Raw genomic sequence first — 14,221 nt, 5'->3', positions numbered from 1 at the left:
TATTCCCCTGCTAAGGCTTCCAAGCAGAAAAAAAAACAACCAAAACCCCAACTTCTATTGCACATGAAAAAGCAGGCATAATATTCCTAAATCTCTCCTCCTTGCTGCTTCTCTTCAAAACTGTATATATTGTTAACCCACCTACATTACTGTATTCAGCAGTGTATCTAAGTCAGGAGTAGCAAAAAGAAAGGCCGAGAGAAAATTGACAATAATGAATCTGTATCATTTGAAGTTTTTGACATGTCAGAGTTTTTAATGCAATCCAAAACAAACGTTAAATTTGATCCTCTTTTCCCAGCAGCTCACCTGAGCAGTACGATCACCACCGCAGCTTTATAAGAAACACAGCACTTGATGCTCCACACCTTAGCTATCAAGCAGAATAAGCAACTGGAACAGAATCTTGCCAACTGCAAGTAGAATGAAGATGCGTAATCGCACTCTGAGCAAAAAAGCCACTGCTCATCAAATCAGTGAATCTCACTGTCCTAGTGCTGTAAGTCTGTGGCCACACAGCATCTAGTTTGACACAGAACTACATCTGAGCTTTTGGCCTGAATGCTACAAGAAGTTTCATCCATAAGGAGTTCACCAGCCATCATTTACTTTAAAGCAAAATATCATTTTAGAGGTTTCAACAAAGTCTTGCTTTCACAATCACTCTCTAATCAGACGTTTTCAACTTCCAGTCTCAACCATACTAATGGCCACGATACTGCCCCAAGAAACACATAATACAGTATACCAGATACCACTGAGACGGTTAGACCTTCGAGCAGTTTAAGGACCAGCTGACACAGCAACCTAAGGATGAGTTTGCTGAATGCAAACTGTGGCCACATGAAAGAAGATACATGAACATTTCATCTCTCTGAAGAGTTATTCTGGTACACACTTGACCCTAATAAGACTTGTTCGCAGTAACATGAGAAACAATATAATAGCACACCACTACTGGATAGGAATCTGACCAATAACCACTTTAGGAGTGAATGTATAACCTATGAAAAGCTGAAAGCACATTGTTTCTTAAGGTGGTTTTTTTGTTCAGACTTTCAAGACCAATGAGTAATTGATGCTATTAACATAAACAAAAGTAAGTCTTTATGTAGTACCAAAACCACAATTGCTTTGATCCATTCTTTAATGTGTGCCTGATTTTCAAGAATTTCTAATATTTAATTTTAAAGAAAAATGCATCTTAATCTTGAAAGAGCTGTGTGCACTGACAAAGTGGTTGGGGCCCAGAAGAGCTTGTTTCACTGACTGATGTACCACTAGCTACTGTTTAACAGGTTCTTAGTGGCATTAGCTTCATGATCCTTTTCCAGATCTCACAGTGAGCTTTAAACGATGATCCAGAACAGCAGATTCACACAGTTCCATAAAGATACAGCCCAGCTGAAAAAACAAGGCAAGACAATGCTGTGAAAATCTTTATAAAGTATGGCTCTGAAAAACTCACTTTCAGGAGGAGGAGAAGGAAGCATGACACTGACAAGACATGCTACATAATATCTAAAATCTCAATACTGAAAATATGACTGATAGCATTCAGTCTAGCTGCTCTGGAACAATGTCTGCCATACTCTCTTCTCCAAAAAAAAGTGAAAAATAGCACACCCGGTGACTAAGGAAAAAAAATAGCCTGTTCATGATATATGTTCTCTAGTAAATGTACAGATGAACAAGCAAAACAGTTTTTGAGTGATAAATGACTGTAAAACATTTGCCACATAATTTAACTTTCACTGTAGTCTTTCCTATTTGGGGGGCTGGCTATTCAGGTATTAAAAGGAAGAAGATAGTTGATGTGATACATAATAAGGCCTACTACTAAACAGTCCATTTAATACATTTGTTTCAAGTTATGTAAATCTGAGTCTTTAAAACAGTACGTTTTTTCTCCACTTTCAGTTACAGTCTCAAGGAAAGTATGACCTCAGTAAACGGCCTCTATTCTGTTCTTAACACCAACACCTGACACAAAAAGAAACTTTAGTCTCTTGCCGTCCCGAAAGACACAGTGTTAAGTCTTACAGGTATTGTTTGATCACACACCAAAAGGTTAGAAGACGTCAAAGTCTGCTTCAGCCCCTACTAACACCACCATTTTTTAAAATGTCAGAAATATAAATTAATTGGTCCATCCTTCTCTTCTCTAAAATGATAAATATCAGCAGCTTGTCCTCAAAACTTTTCTGCCTGCAAGCGAACTTTTATAAGAAATCCTCCCAGCTGAAACTGTTTTGAAATAACAAGCACTTCAAAAGCAGTATTCTTTACTTTAAAAGAACCAAAAAAAAAAGTTATTTTGATAGAAACGTATTTGTGCTTGTAGAGCTTTACCAGTTGTTTTTAGAGCTTATTCACCACCAGCTAGCTTTTTTAAACTTATATATATATTTGTGTGTATGTATGCGTACATACATGGAACTCCAGCAAACAAAGTCCACAGCCATTAATGAGAAATAAGGACTGCTATTGGCAAATGCTTAACAGTCAAACTTATTAAAACACCATTTAAGTAATTTATCTTTACTTAGCCAAAGGGGAAAAAAAAAGTCAACAATTACAAGTGACTACAAAGGAATTAGATAAGCACTTCAAGAGTTTCAAACAGCGTAAAAGAATAGCTGCGTTCAGATAAATAAAAAAATTATTTCTCTGATGAGAAAGTCAAGAGCAGCTCTGTAACAAGTTTTACGCTGTGAAAGCATCGCTCAAGACCAGCCCGAGCGCAGCAGTAACAGGTAGCAGCGCGCAGCGGTCCCCACAACCCCAGAGCTGCGGCAGAACGCCCGGACCAAGGGCGAGGGCCAGCAGCAGACCGGCGCGGACCGCAGCCGGCTGCTCCCGCCGCATCTTCGCACCGGGTGCCTCCGCGAACAGCCCCACAGCACCGGCACAGCGAGGGGCCGCCCCCGCGCCGCCCCGCCCCCGCGGAGCGCGCGGCGGGTGGGGTCCCCGCCCCGCCGCGCAGGCACCGCGCCGCCCCGCGCCCGACGGCCGCCGGAGGTGCGAGGGCGCCCACGAAGAGGAGCCCCTCGGCTCCGCGCTGCTCCGCGGCTCGGCGCACTCCCGCCGCGGAGGGCGGCCGCGCCCGGTTGTCAAAAGGGGCGAGCGCGGCTCCGCCGCCCGCGGTCCGGGAGGGGGGGTGAAGCGGTCCGGGCCCGGCAAGGTGAAGCCAAGGCTCGGCGGCCGCGCCGCCGGCGCGGGGCGCACCGCGGCCTTTGTGCGCGGGCGCGCATCTGTCACCGCGGCCGCGGCGCCCCGCACCCCCAGGCCGCGCGGCGCACGTGGGGCGGCGGGCCCGGCCCGGCGCGGGCTTTGTGCCGCCAGGTGACGGGCGACTGGGCCCGCGGAGCCATCTTGGGGCAGGCGGCGCCCCCCGGTCGGTGCTCACCTGCACGATCTCGCCCTCGGCGCTCAGCGTGGCCCCCGCGCGGGAGAAGCGGCCCTGCAGCCCCGTGGTGTAGGTAGTGTAGTCGCCGCTGGGGCTGGACTCGAAGAGCACCACCTCCACGAACGCCGTCTCCTTCCCCAGCGCCGCGCCCGGCGCCGCGACCAACAGCAGACCGAGCAGCAGCAGCGGCGGCGGCACGGCCGGCCCCGCGCCAGCCCCGCAGCCCCTCATCGCGCGGCGGGGGGGAGCGGCGCCCTGCCGCCGCACATCGCTCCCGAGAGGCTCCAGCTCCGGGGCCGGGGTCCCGGGCGGGTCAGCGCCCCATAGCAGCAGCCCTCCCGCCGCGCTGCGCCCCGCTCCTCGCCGCCGCCGGCCCCGCGCTCCCCGTCCCCCACCCCGGCTCCTCTCCGCCCTGCCAAGCCGCTTCCCTTTCATCTGCTCCACGTGACGGCCACCGCGGGGTTATCCCCGCCCTCCGCGCGGCGCTGACCCGCTCCCTCCCTCCCTCGGCGCACACACGGCCCGCGGCCCCGCCAAGCCCGGCCGAGCGGAGCAGCGTTCGGCCCGTCCCGGCTCCGCGCGGGGCCCGAGGGCCGCCGGGGCCCCGAGAGCGGGCGGGAGAGACCCGCGCGGCGCTCGAGAAGGCCCGCTGGGAGGCGCCCTCCCACGCGGCCGGGCCTGCGGGGCCGGGCCGGGCCGAGCGGGCCCGGGACGCGAGCGGCGGCCCCGGCGGCCTGTGGCGCACGCCCGCGTCCGTCGCGGCCCTTCCCGCCGGTGGCGGGAGCTGTCGCCCCGCCCGGCCCGCGGCCTGGCAGCCGTCGCGGAGCGGCGGCGGCGGTCTGCGGGCCGCGGAGCTGGAGCGGACCGGGCGGGGCCGCGTCCCGGCGCTGCTGCGGTTCGCAGCCGCCAGCTGCTCCTCGCCGGCGCCGGAGAATGCCCGGGCGCGTTAGTCTTGAAGGCCCGGGCGCGATCGCCGCACGGCCGCAGCCGCGCCGGCGGTACGCGACCCCGGGCAGCCGCCGGGCAGAGTCTCCGGTTGCCTCTGGAGAGACGCTGCGCTGCTGTGGGGCGTGCACGGCGTTGCGGTGACGCTCGCCATTTCCAGCAGACTGCAGCACCCGACAGGCTCCTCGCTTGTCTGTAGGGCAGGAATGGCTGACCCGGCTCCTCGCACTCCGTGCTCTGCAGTTGCTTCTCTTGGAGGGGACTAGGTCACCCGGACTCTTTGGCTTGTCTGTTAATGCAAGTCTATGAAACCTCCATGAATGATGTGGAAAAGGTGTATGGGTAATGATTTTTATTTAAGTCTCGCACTACAAGAACTGGATGGCAGCCAATGATACAGTTTTCCTTTAAAAGTACATACAACTAAGTTGTGGAACTCATTAACACAAGATGTTACAGAGCGTGAAAGTATAAACTGGTTACAAGAGGGATTAGACAAACTGGTGCAAGATCCTTTGTTGGTTATAAAGCACAATGTTTGGAAGCACACTCCAGCTCTGGGGCGAGTCCCTAACCCACTGGCAGGAGGAATAATACCACAGTCTATGAATTGCCAGCTCTTTTCCTAAATATACTTTGTTACAACTGAAGACAAGGTAGTGGCATCCTTAGCATGACACAGTGAGCAACATCACCTTAATGAATGATTGAGGATTTCTTCAGTTGAAGAAGGGTCAAGAAGGAATCACAGGAACATACACTCTCAGCTTCTACCACAAGCCACAAAATACCCCCACAAACCTAAGACTTCAGTACAATGGATCAAAGGCTGCAAAACTACAGCATGCATAGAAAGAGAGCTGGAAGGGGCATCGCTGTGGTGCTCGCCTGGTAACAACAGACAATGCAAACTTAGATGTGGCCAACGTGCAAATTTTAGATTATGTTCCAGCAGAATTTCAGAAATGCATAGCATCTGGTGTACTAAATAGAAGCATTTTAATCCCTTAGTGTAAACTACCTCTACTTGATTTTCTTTCACCTGTGAGGCAAATGGCTGACGCTTAGACAACACAGGGTTTCCTACATCGTAATCAACATAGGAACAGCTTAAACGCTGGAGAACTCCAGGAGATTTTCTCTCTGTTGAGTCAGCTAAATCATTTCACAATCTGTAGCAAAAGCAAGAGATGTGTGCAGAGGTTGCTGTTACAATGATGAGAGAGGGTCACTGTTAACCTGGACTGTACATGTGTCATGAGGAGAAAGTCCCTTGACATTCAGCTAATTCTCTCTCTCTTCACTAACTTCAGTGGCTTAGGCAAATGATATCCAGACTTTTTAACCTGCTGTATTGTCATCCCTTCCAGAAGAGGCAACAGGAAGTAATTTCCAGTCACTGGCAGGTTTTTATGCCCTGCATGTCAGATTCTAGGTGTCGTTTTTTCACTGAGTATTTTTCTTCTTGCAAAGATCCTTATGCCACTGTAATTAAGTTTTTTCAATGTACTATTAGTAAACAGCTTATGTGATAAGTTGTTGTAAGTCAAGGCCTCCCAACTTTCCATGCTCAATGGGTAAGTCATCAGGTTATTGGCAGTAAGAAGAGTTGGAATTCCAGTGTCGGAGGACAATGTGCAGTGTGCAGATTATCACAAAAAAGGTGATGAATGAATGGTGCCCCTTACAGAATGTCTTCCAGTAGGGCACCGTTGGGCAGCTTGGAGGAACTGCCCAGCATCATGGTATTTGTCCTCCTCTGTCCCAGGCACAGTCGGAGCCTAAGGACAGCCATTGCACTAGATGTGCCAATTGATGAGCTTTTTGCTGAGTATGACTTGCCACATTTGGGAGAAGTTCATGTGTTTCTGGAGTATTTATTTTAAACAGCTCTTCTCTTGCCACTGGTTTCATTTCTATGATTTCTCCATAATCATGTCAATGTTTGTGGAGCTGTGCGGCAAACTGGATCAGGGAAGAGACCAGGGCTAAAGGCAGCCCAGGGCAGGGCAGGGACGGAGCAGAGAAGGTTATTTTTAAACTGAATCAGCAAGCTAAAATAGTGTGGAGAAGAGTAGCTTTAGGAGTGGAGATGGGACTTGGAAATCTAGGAGTTTCTTATTAAGAAACCATGACAAGAGCTCAGTGTGTGTGGAACACACAGTTTTAGTCCTACAAAAGCTGGGAAGAACCTGAGACTCCTGATTCTTAGCTGTGAAACTGAAAAGTCAAGAATGCTGTGTCCTTCCCTGCTGGTCAACAAAGTGGATGTCAATTTACTTCAGCAGTGTAGGGGCTCAGCTGTCAGGCAACTGTCTGAAGATTCATTGCATCAAACTTAAATGCCCCTCATGAGGCATCTGTGAACGCTACGTATTTTATTTTTCCTCTTTTTTTCTATTTAATCTTTAAAAATTATATAAACATCATACCTTGAGATATTATTATATTTCAAATTTGAATATGAAGAAAATAGGGATTATCCAGATTAGACAGTTCAACAGTAATCTTGTCTCCTGTCTACATGTACTGTGAAATTCTTCTGTTACATGTATGCATTTGTCCCACAGGGTCTTGCTTCACAGGAGAATCCCACTGTAGATAAAAATCAATGAAGTATAGTGAAAAAATATTATAGATAAGACCTCTACCTCTGTTGTTAATGAAATAGAATCATCAGTACTTTTTGGATATTTCCTAGGAAATGGCCTAGAAGCAGGGCCTCTCCAGGTTAGGTTGAGAATTAGGAATGCAGAAATGGTGGGTCAAATAAATCTGGAAAATAACTGGTGAAAAATACGGGAAGGGGGGTCTATATAACAAGTGGAAAGCATCCTACCCCTAAAATAAAAGTTGCTGAAGATCTTATCCACCCCACTAAACTACCCATATCATGGGACTATAGACACAGCAAAATGGCCTTTGCAGTAGCCTCGTAGTCGAATACTGAGGAGTGACATGAGGCACTAGGTCTCAGGTCACAAAGTTTCCTCCACTTGGGCAGAAATCCAAGCAAGAGGTTGCAGAAAGAGAATGGACTGTCTATCATTAAAGCAATCAAGTATTTCTAATTGGCTTCTGTCCCAGCTGGCAGCATACAGTTCACAATTCAGTTATGCCATACTATTTCAGTTAAGTTTTCTTTCTTTCCCTCTGCATAACTGAGGCCCAGGGTCTGAAATACTGAAGTCTTAAGCATTTGTAAGTGCAACTGAGGACAGTAAGAGCTGTGATTTGAACATAATGAAATTATGTATAATACCAAATGGTCTGAGAAAGTACGCCCTAGGCATCTCAGAAGAGGGCAATCAACACTAGAGGGTGCTTTTGACACAAAACTTCCTACATCTCATTTGCCTTGCAAAGAAATGGGTATTATAGAACCCTCCTCTTCCCCCGCACTTGAGAGAAAACAATGTTAGCAAGGTACCCACATACTGCTGTGATGAATGTTATAGAAAAAGCCCAAAACAAAATTATTTTGTGCTGAGAGCAGAGCTGGCATATTGTGCAGTAAGTATAGCTCTGCACATCAGGCAAGAAGAAAACAACATTGAGCAGCCACTCACAACATGTCCATCAGCCATTCTCACTATTAAATGAGGCAGGAATCCAGCTTCCCTGGTCCTGCCATCCCTGTAATTGAAAATACATTTGGCTGAAGACATCTGAAAGCTGCTTTCTGTCACATCTATGCAGTCAACCACAAATACAGCACACTGGAGAATCCCTTCTACAGCCTCTTTTAGCCTCATTTCATAATGAAATTAAACATACACTGTCTGCCTGCTAGCCTTGTTGCTCTTCTGAACCTATTAGCTAATTTTAACCAAGCTTAAGGGCAGAACAGAGGTCTTAAGATAGTACATTCTTGCAAATTTTGTTAAAATCAGGGGCTCTGGACTCTGGGTACTGCAGCAGCATCCAAAAAGGACATGGGGGAAGCTAGAGCTTTTTCAGTTCTACTGTCCAAAGAACAGTCTGTTGTTAATTTTACGTTTTCTAAATAAAAGAATCCATTCTGATTGTATCCCATTTAATTAACATGAAGCTTTGCATTATAAGGGGTTACACTAGGAAAGGACACAAAAAATGTGTGTGCATGTAAATGCTTGGTACAGTAGAGTGTCCCTTACTGGAAGGGGGGCAGAGGTTGGTGGAGTTCAGCTGTTACACATTCTGCATGGCAGTAGCCAGCAAAAAAGTGTGTGCACGGCAGCAGATTACTTACAGCGTATGTTGTCTTTTGCTTGATGAGGATGCTTCAGGAACACGAAAGGAAGGGAAGAAGAACTCAGGTTATGGAAAGGAGGCGATAAGGGCAGGGGGCCAGGGATATTAAGAACAAATATCTTGGAAACAAAGTGTCTTTAACTGTGCTGTTTTGGCATTAACTTGTTTGTCCTCCAGTACTGAGGGACCCTCCCCACAACCTAGTATCAGTTATTAGTACAGCAACAAGCAGATGACATTTTCGATAAAGTGTTTTCTTAGGACACATTACCAAAACCCAGCCTCCTGACAATTTGCAATGCTGTTAAGTCTCTGATGATCCAGTCTGGATAAGCATGACAATATCAGAACTCAAAAAATTTACCGAACTTTCAGCCAGTAATAACATGAATTTTTAAATAAATTCTTTTCCTCATATATTGTCTTAGATTCTAGCATAACAAAGGAAAATACGACCCTTTCTCAAAGAAATAAACTAGCCAGTGAGCATGGACTAAAAGTATTTCAGTTACTGTGAATTTTTGATTTCCATTTGATTGAGATTGTTTCCAGTATCAGCCAGACATGTTTGGAGCATAGTTCATCTCTCATCCACTTTGTAAAGAAGAAAGAAAATCTCTTAAAAGAGGCTGCTCAGATACTTTAAATAGTAAGAAAAGGTGGCTCTTACTACTATGATTTATCATAAGAAGTGGTCCAATAACACTAGATAACCCAGCGTGGCTACATTTCAATGGGAAACCCCTTTACAAGAGTGAGGGCAACCTGTCACTGCAGCATCCAGTGAACCTTACTGCACTGGTGAGCAACGACCTTCCCACATCTAGGCTGTGAGTATTTGCAGGGAATATTGCACCCACACAGAGAGTACTGAGGTTGTTTTTCCCTTTAACTACCAGGTATTCAATGTAAGTTTCATAAGCTGCCACTTAAAAAACCAAATCAAACCAAACCAAAACACAACACCCCCCCCCCAACAAATCACCACTGCTGTCTCCAATTAATAAAAGTGTTCTGCACATACAGTGGCAAATGGGAACTGCGGTTGAGAATAAGGTCTACATGAAAAAATGGATTATATTTCAGTAGAACAAGCTGGTCCTCATTTCCTTCCTTTCTTGACAATGACAACCGATGAACAGAAATTTTATTCCTGGAAAAACTGGTTTCCATCAATTCTTAGCACTGTAGAAGTGCTGATGGAAAGGAGAGCAGTTTATCCCACCAATACTTCACAGACTAATTCAGATCATACACAACTGCTTCTCATCCTCCTACCTATTTATTCTATAAAGGCAAGTAAATAATCGGTGATGACTACAAAACAGCTTGTATCCTCAACCAATCTTTGATAGTCACAAAAGCATCATCAGGCTTTTATATGCAGTAGAAGGGTTATGATCATGCCCAGTATGCATGGTAGGTAGGGGAACAGGCAAAATGTCCTGGGAGGACTGTCACCTGACACAGAGGACCAAGTGACAAGTCACCAAGGGGATTTCAGCTAAAGTATTGAGCTACCAATGGTACTAAATAAGATGCTGAAAGAAAGATGCTGAAAGATCTGAATACCAACATAATGAACACATAAAGGATCCTATGCAAGTGGATACATCTTCAAGTTAAGTTAGACAATAATCAGCATTCCAGGCTGCTGCTATAACTATGACAAAGTAAACAACTTGCAAAGGCAGCCCAGTTATCTCATTCAAAACAATAGTTAATCTTACAGTGTTGAGAGCATTTCCTGAAAGCTGGGGCGTATTATGTTTCCATGGCAATGCTGTGATGATACAGGAGAGATGCACTTCTGTAAGGAGATTCAGTGACTCCAAAAAAGACGACTTCCAGTTTTTCCAGGCTAGTGGGCTGTAGTAAGATGGTACTTTGACACACCTCTGAACAATGGAAATTGACTATGTTTAATAAATAACGGGTTTCATGATTTAACAAAATTTATTGATGCAATTTTATGAAGTACCCACACACTCTGTCGAGTCAATAAGATGAATTATTCCCTCAGTCACACCACGGAAAAGAAGGTACAATCTGAAAGAAGTCAGTGTAGTGGCAGTGTAAAGAAGAAAAACTAAATCAAACAAAATCCAGACTTTTGATTCATACCAGGAACTATTTTAGTCTTGACTTATTACTAAGTAATCTAATCCATGATATTATAATGCTAGTCAATACTGCATAAAAATAACCATGTTTATAAATGCAAATTTCATTAAATGTAATCATCACACTTGTCACAATATTCATTTAATAGTCAGTCCCTGAGCAGCAATCACAGAACTCCAAACTTGTGGATTTGCAAAACTGCCAGAAAAGACTGAACTCCCAGAAAAGTTTGAACTCCCAGACAAGAGAGGATTCAAACTCATGGAAACGAGAATGAAAAGAAAGCTTCCTACCCCGCCCTCCCCTCTCCCCCCCGCAACCCCCATTCATAAACTGAGCTTGACATCCATGGTATAAAACGTTTCCCTCGGCCAGCCTGGGCTGGCTGCCTGGCTGTGCCCCCTCGCAGCTCCTGCACGCCTGCTCAGGAGCTGAACATGGGACACTGGAGAAAGCCCTTGATTTCATAGCAACAACTGAAAACATCGGAACATTCTCCTCAAACTAAATCAAAATGCAGCAGCTACTTGGAGGAAAATTAACTCTATCCCAGCCAAAACCAGGACAACAATAAAAAGACTTAGTTTGCAGAATTGCAAGGTAAGGAAAAGATCCCTAGAAAAAAGCATATATTCAAGCCATTCAAGGGATCCTGAAGTGTTGCATTTAACAGAACACCAAGAAGCATTTAAGCTCTGTGGCCTGAGGAACAGCTGAGTCTAGGAAGCTCAACCTACTCACCTTATTCAAGTTAAACTAAAGTAGTAATCTGACCATGGTCCCATGGATTGTCTGTCCAGATAGAAAATTTCATACAGGAAAAGCAGCCAAATGAATTTGGCTAAAAAGTAAAGCTTTATAAATTCAATCTGCAGATACGGTGCATTTTAAACAAGGCAACAGGTTACTATTGCAGCTTAGTTAGCAATTATGGTAAATTTTTTATCACATGAGTTATTAAAAAACAAGCAAGACCACACTTCTTTTTAGTTCAAGCCATGACATTTAGGCTTGATGAAAGAATCCTTTTTATGAAATTATATGTACCTGTATTATAAAAACCTCAGATTAGATAGGCACAGGAAATTCCTTCTGGCCTCATTCTGTGAGCAAAAGCCTTGCTCTGCTAACTTTGAAACAATCAGAATTTCATCCCATTCTTTCTATTAACCTTCTATTCTCCTATTTACTGCACTTTCTCATTAAACAGACACACGTCACTGAAGTATTTTATGGTATTTGAGACTAGGCAATGAATTAGAGAAAGAACTGTATAGAAATGTGTTTGTGTAATAGTAATGTGTTACAGTGCAGTGTTTGAGTACTGGGGAGAAAGTCTGTGAGAAGGAGGCTTAGACCTGGTAAGAACCTGGGTCAATAAACCCAGATTTCTCTTATTATGGACACAAAATTTCAATCCTGTTCCTAAAGTGATTGAGTTGTCCTTTAAAAGGGATCACCTTCACTACTGTGACTACTGAGGAAATTGACTTTACTGCTCTGACAGTTAGAAACAGTCATGTAAGTGCCAGCTTGCACCTATTGGTAACCCATGTAATGCATTCGTTTTATACTAACAAAGTGCATTAAAGAATCATCTCCTTCCTCCCCCAGCTAAGAACAATAATATCTCACTTCTGCATTAGACTTCGAATGCTAATTCTGAAACACATTTAATTGGAAAAATCAGGCTGTGCATGATGACTGCAGACAGATGTGCTAATTCCTAAATTATTGCTCCAAAGCACTTGGGGAAGGATTGAGAATGTGGGCACATGAGTAAGTTACCATGAAATAATTGCTGGCATGAGACTACTTCACATTAACTAGAGGATGGAAACATACATACAGTTACCTCACACACTTCTAGGTTATAAATTCACATGCCAGCTCGATCATAGTGATTCATTGGTTTGCCCATGCTTAGGATACTGGCTTTCCTGTAAAACTCAAAGTCCAGGTGAGACACAAGAGAAACTGAGAAAAACATCACTGACTAATCAAGAAGAAGCATGCCAATACACCTGGATTAAAACAGAAGAATTATGATAAACCATTACATTTTAAACACCGTCAAAATAAGAAACTCTGGATAGTTCCAGTGGATTTGTTTATAACTCCTTTTTACAAATTAGTCCAAGTATTCTAAGTATTCTTTATAATTGTTTATGAGTGTTATAAATGTTTAACTGAGACTAGCAATTTCCCTTTGAAGCCAATTTGTGTTGAGATACAGTTCTACTTATATCTGTTCCACCTAAACGAAGAAGTGTCTGCCTTTTGCTTCAATCAAACTGGTAAAGTGAAGTGAAGGAAAAAGGGGTCCCACTATATAATTGTAAACTACTTGACTCAACATCTTCCTCCTACATTACAGATATTTACTTAGCATCTACCTTGGAACTCTGAGCTGTTACAACACTTGAGTTTAAGAAGCAGGTGGTGTGTCAGAGGTCCCCTTGTGTAGATTAAAGAATGTCATAGAGGGATTCAGGACATACCTTCATTGCATGGTGCAGTGTGGTGACACATATGCTAATTTTAAAGAGGTATCAGAAGCAACCTCATACCAGAGAGTTCTGCACAACGAGAATAAGGTTTTGATGAACAAAGAGTTTTTCATTAATGCATTTCTTAAATCAAACTTGAGATCCTTCTTTTTCACAGCAAACTGTATCTGCGAAGTCCTCATAGCAGACCAGGTGTGCATAGGAAGGATAAGGAGAGCTGTTTGTCTCATTCACGCTCCCACATCTACCTTTCCAGATGATTTCAGTAACTGACAACTCTGACTACTGTCCACTTTCCCTACATGTTTTAACATCGTGCTCTGCAGAGGCCAATGCTACTTACAGCTTATTTCATAACCAAATGAAATTTCTGTACCTCCTAATAAGCAACAGAAACAAGAGATGTCCTTTTTCCGTAAACCCACGGGCATGTACATGCCTGCCCTTTTTCATCACCAAGTAAAATTGTTATTCTACGCCTCTGGAGGCATGACTGCACAGCACAAACAAAGGCTTAGGACTAACTGCAAGCTTTACTCGGACATAACTGAGCGCTTGATGAAGCAGCTTTAACAGTTTCATCTTCTGATACAGGGAGATACATCTCCAGCACTCCTTAAGCCGTTTCTGACTTTGCCCTCCAGAAGAGACGTCGGCATGCACTGAGGCAGAGCAACCAGTAGGTGACCTCCTGGACTCGAAAAGCCGGGCGAGTTCCTCTGCCCTTCAGCGAAACACATCAAGTACGTGTAACACGCCAAAATACCTCCAGAAACACTAGTTTGAATTAACGATGTCTCCCATAGCCTTTCATTTTCATGCCGTCGAACCGTGCAGTTGCAATCTGGAACAGAAAGCCAACTGTAATGGACAAAACTTTTTTATGAAAACCATGTTTTCATCATTATCATCACTTATTCTAAATTACAGTCACAAAGTATTGTAACTTGTCAGCTCAATTAAAACTCAGAAAAGAAAAATCAGTGGAGATTTATGTCAA

At 44.7% G+C, this 14,221-nt stretch overlaps 1 protein-coding gene across 1 annotated transcript in view; it reads right to left on the bottom strand.

Annotated features, from left to right (window-relative positions):
• ZNRF3 (zinc and ring finger 3) overlaps window positions 1–3,764 on the bottom strand; it is a 93,142-nt gene extending 89,378 nt beyond the window's left edge. The window contains exon 1 of the mRNA XM_075434821.1: window positions 3,410–3,764. Coding sequence (XP_075290936.1) covers window positions 3,410–3,640 — 231 coding nt within the window. The 5' untranslated portion in view covers window positions 3,641–3,764. The remainder of the gene's footprint in view (window positions 1–3,409) is intronic.
• Between the last annotated feature and the right edge of the window lie 10,457 nt (window positions 3,765–14,221).

The sequence above is a fragment of the Opisthocomus hoazin genome, chromosome 13 (assembly GCF_030867145.1).
Source record: "Opisthocomus hoazin isolate bOpiHoa1 chromosome 13, bOpiHoa1.hap1, whole genome shotgun sequence".
Lineage (NCBI taxonomy): Eukaryota > Metazoa > Chordata > Aves > Opisthocomiformes > Opisthocomidae > Opisthocomus > Opisthocomus hoazin.
Note: the sequence above shows the minus strand (reverse complement) of the source record. Positions and strands in the feature narration are given on the sequence as shown.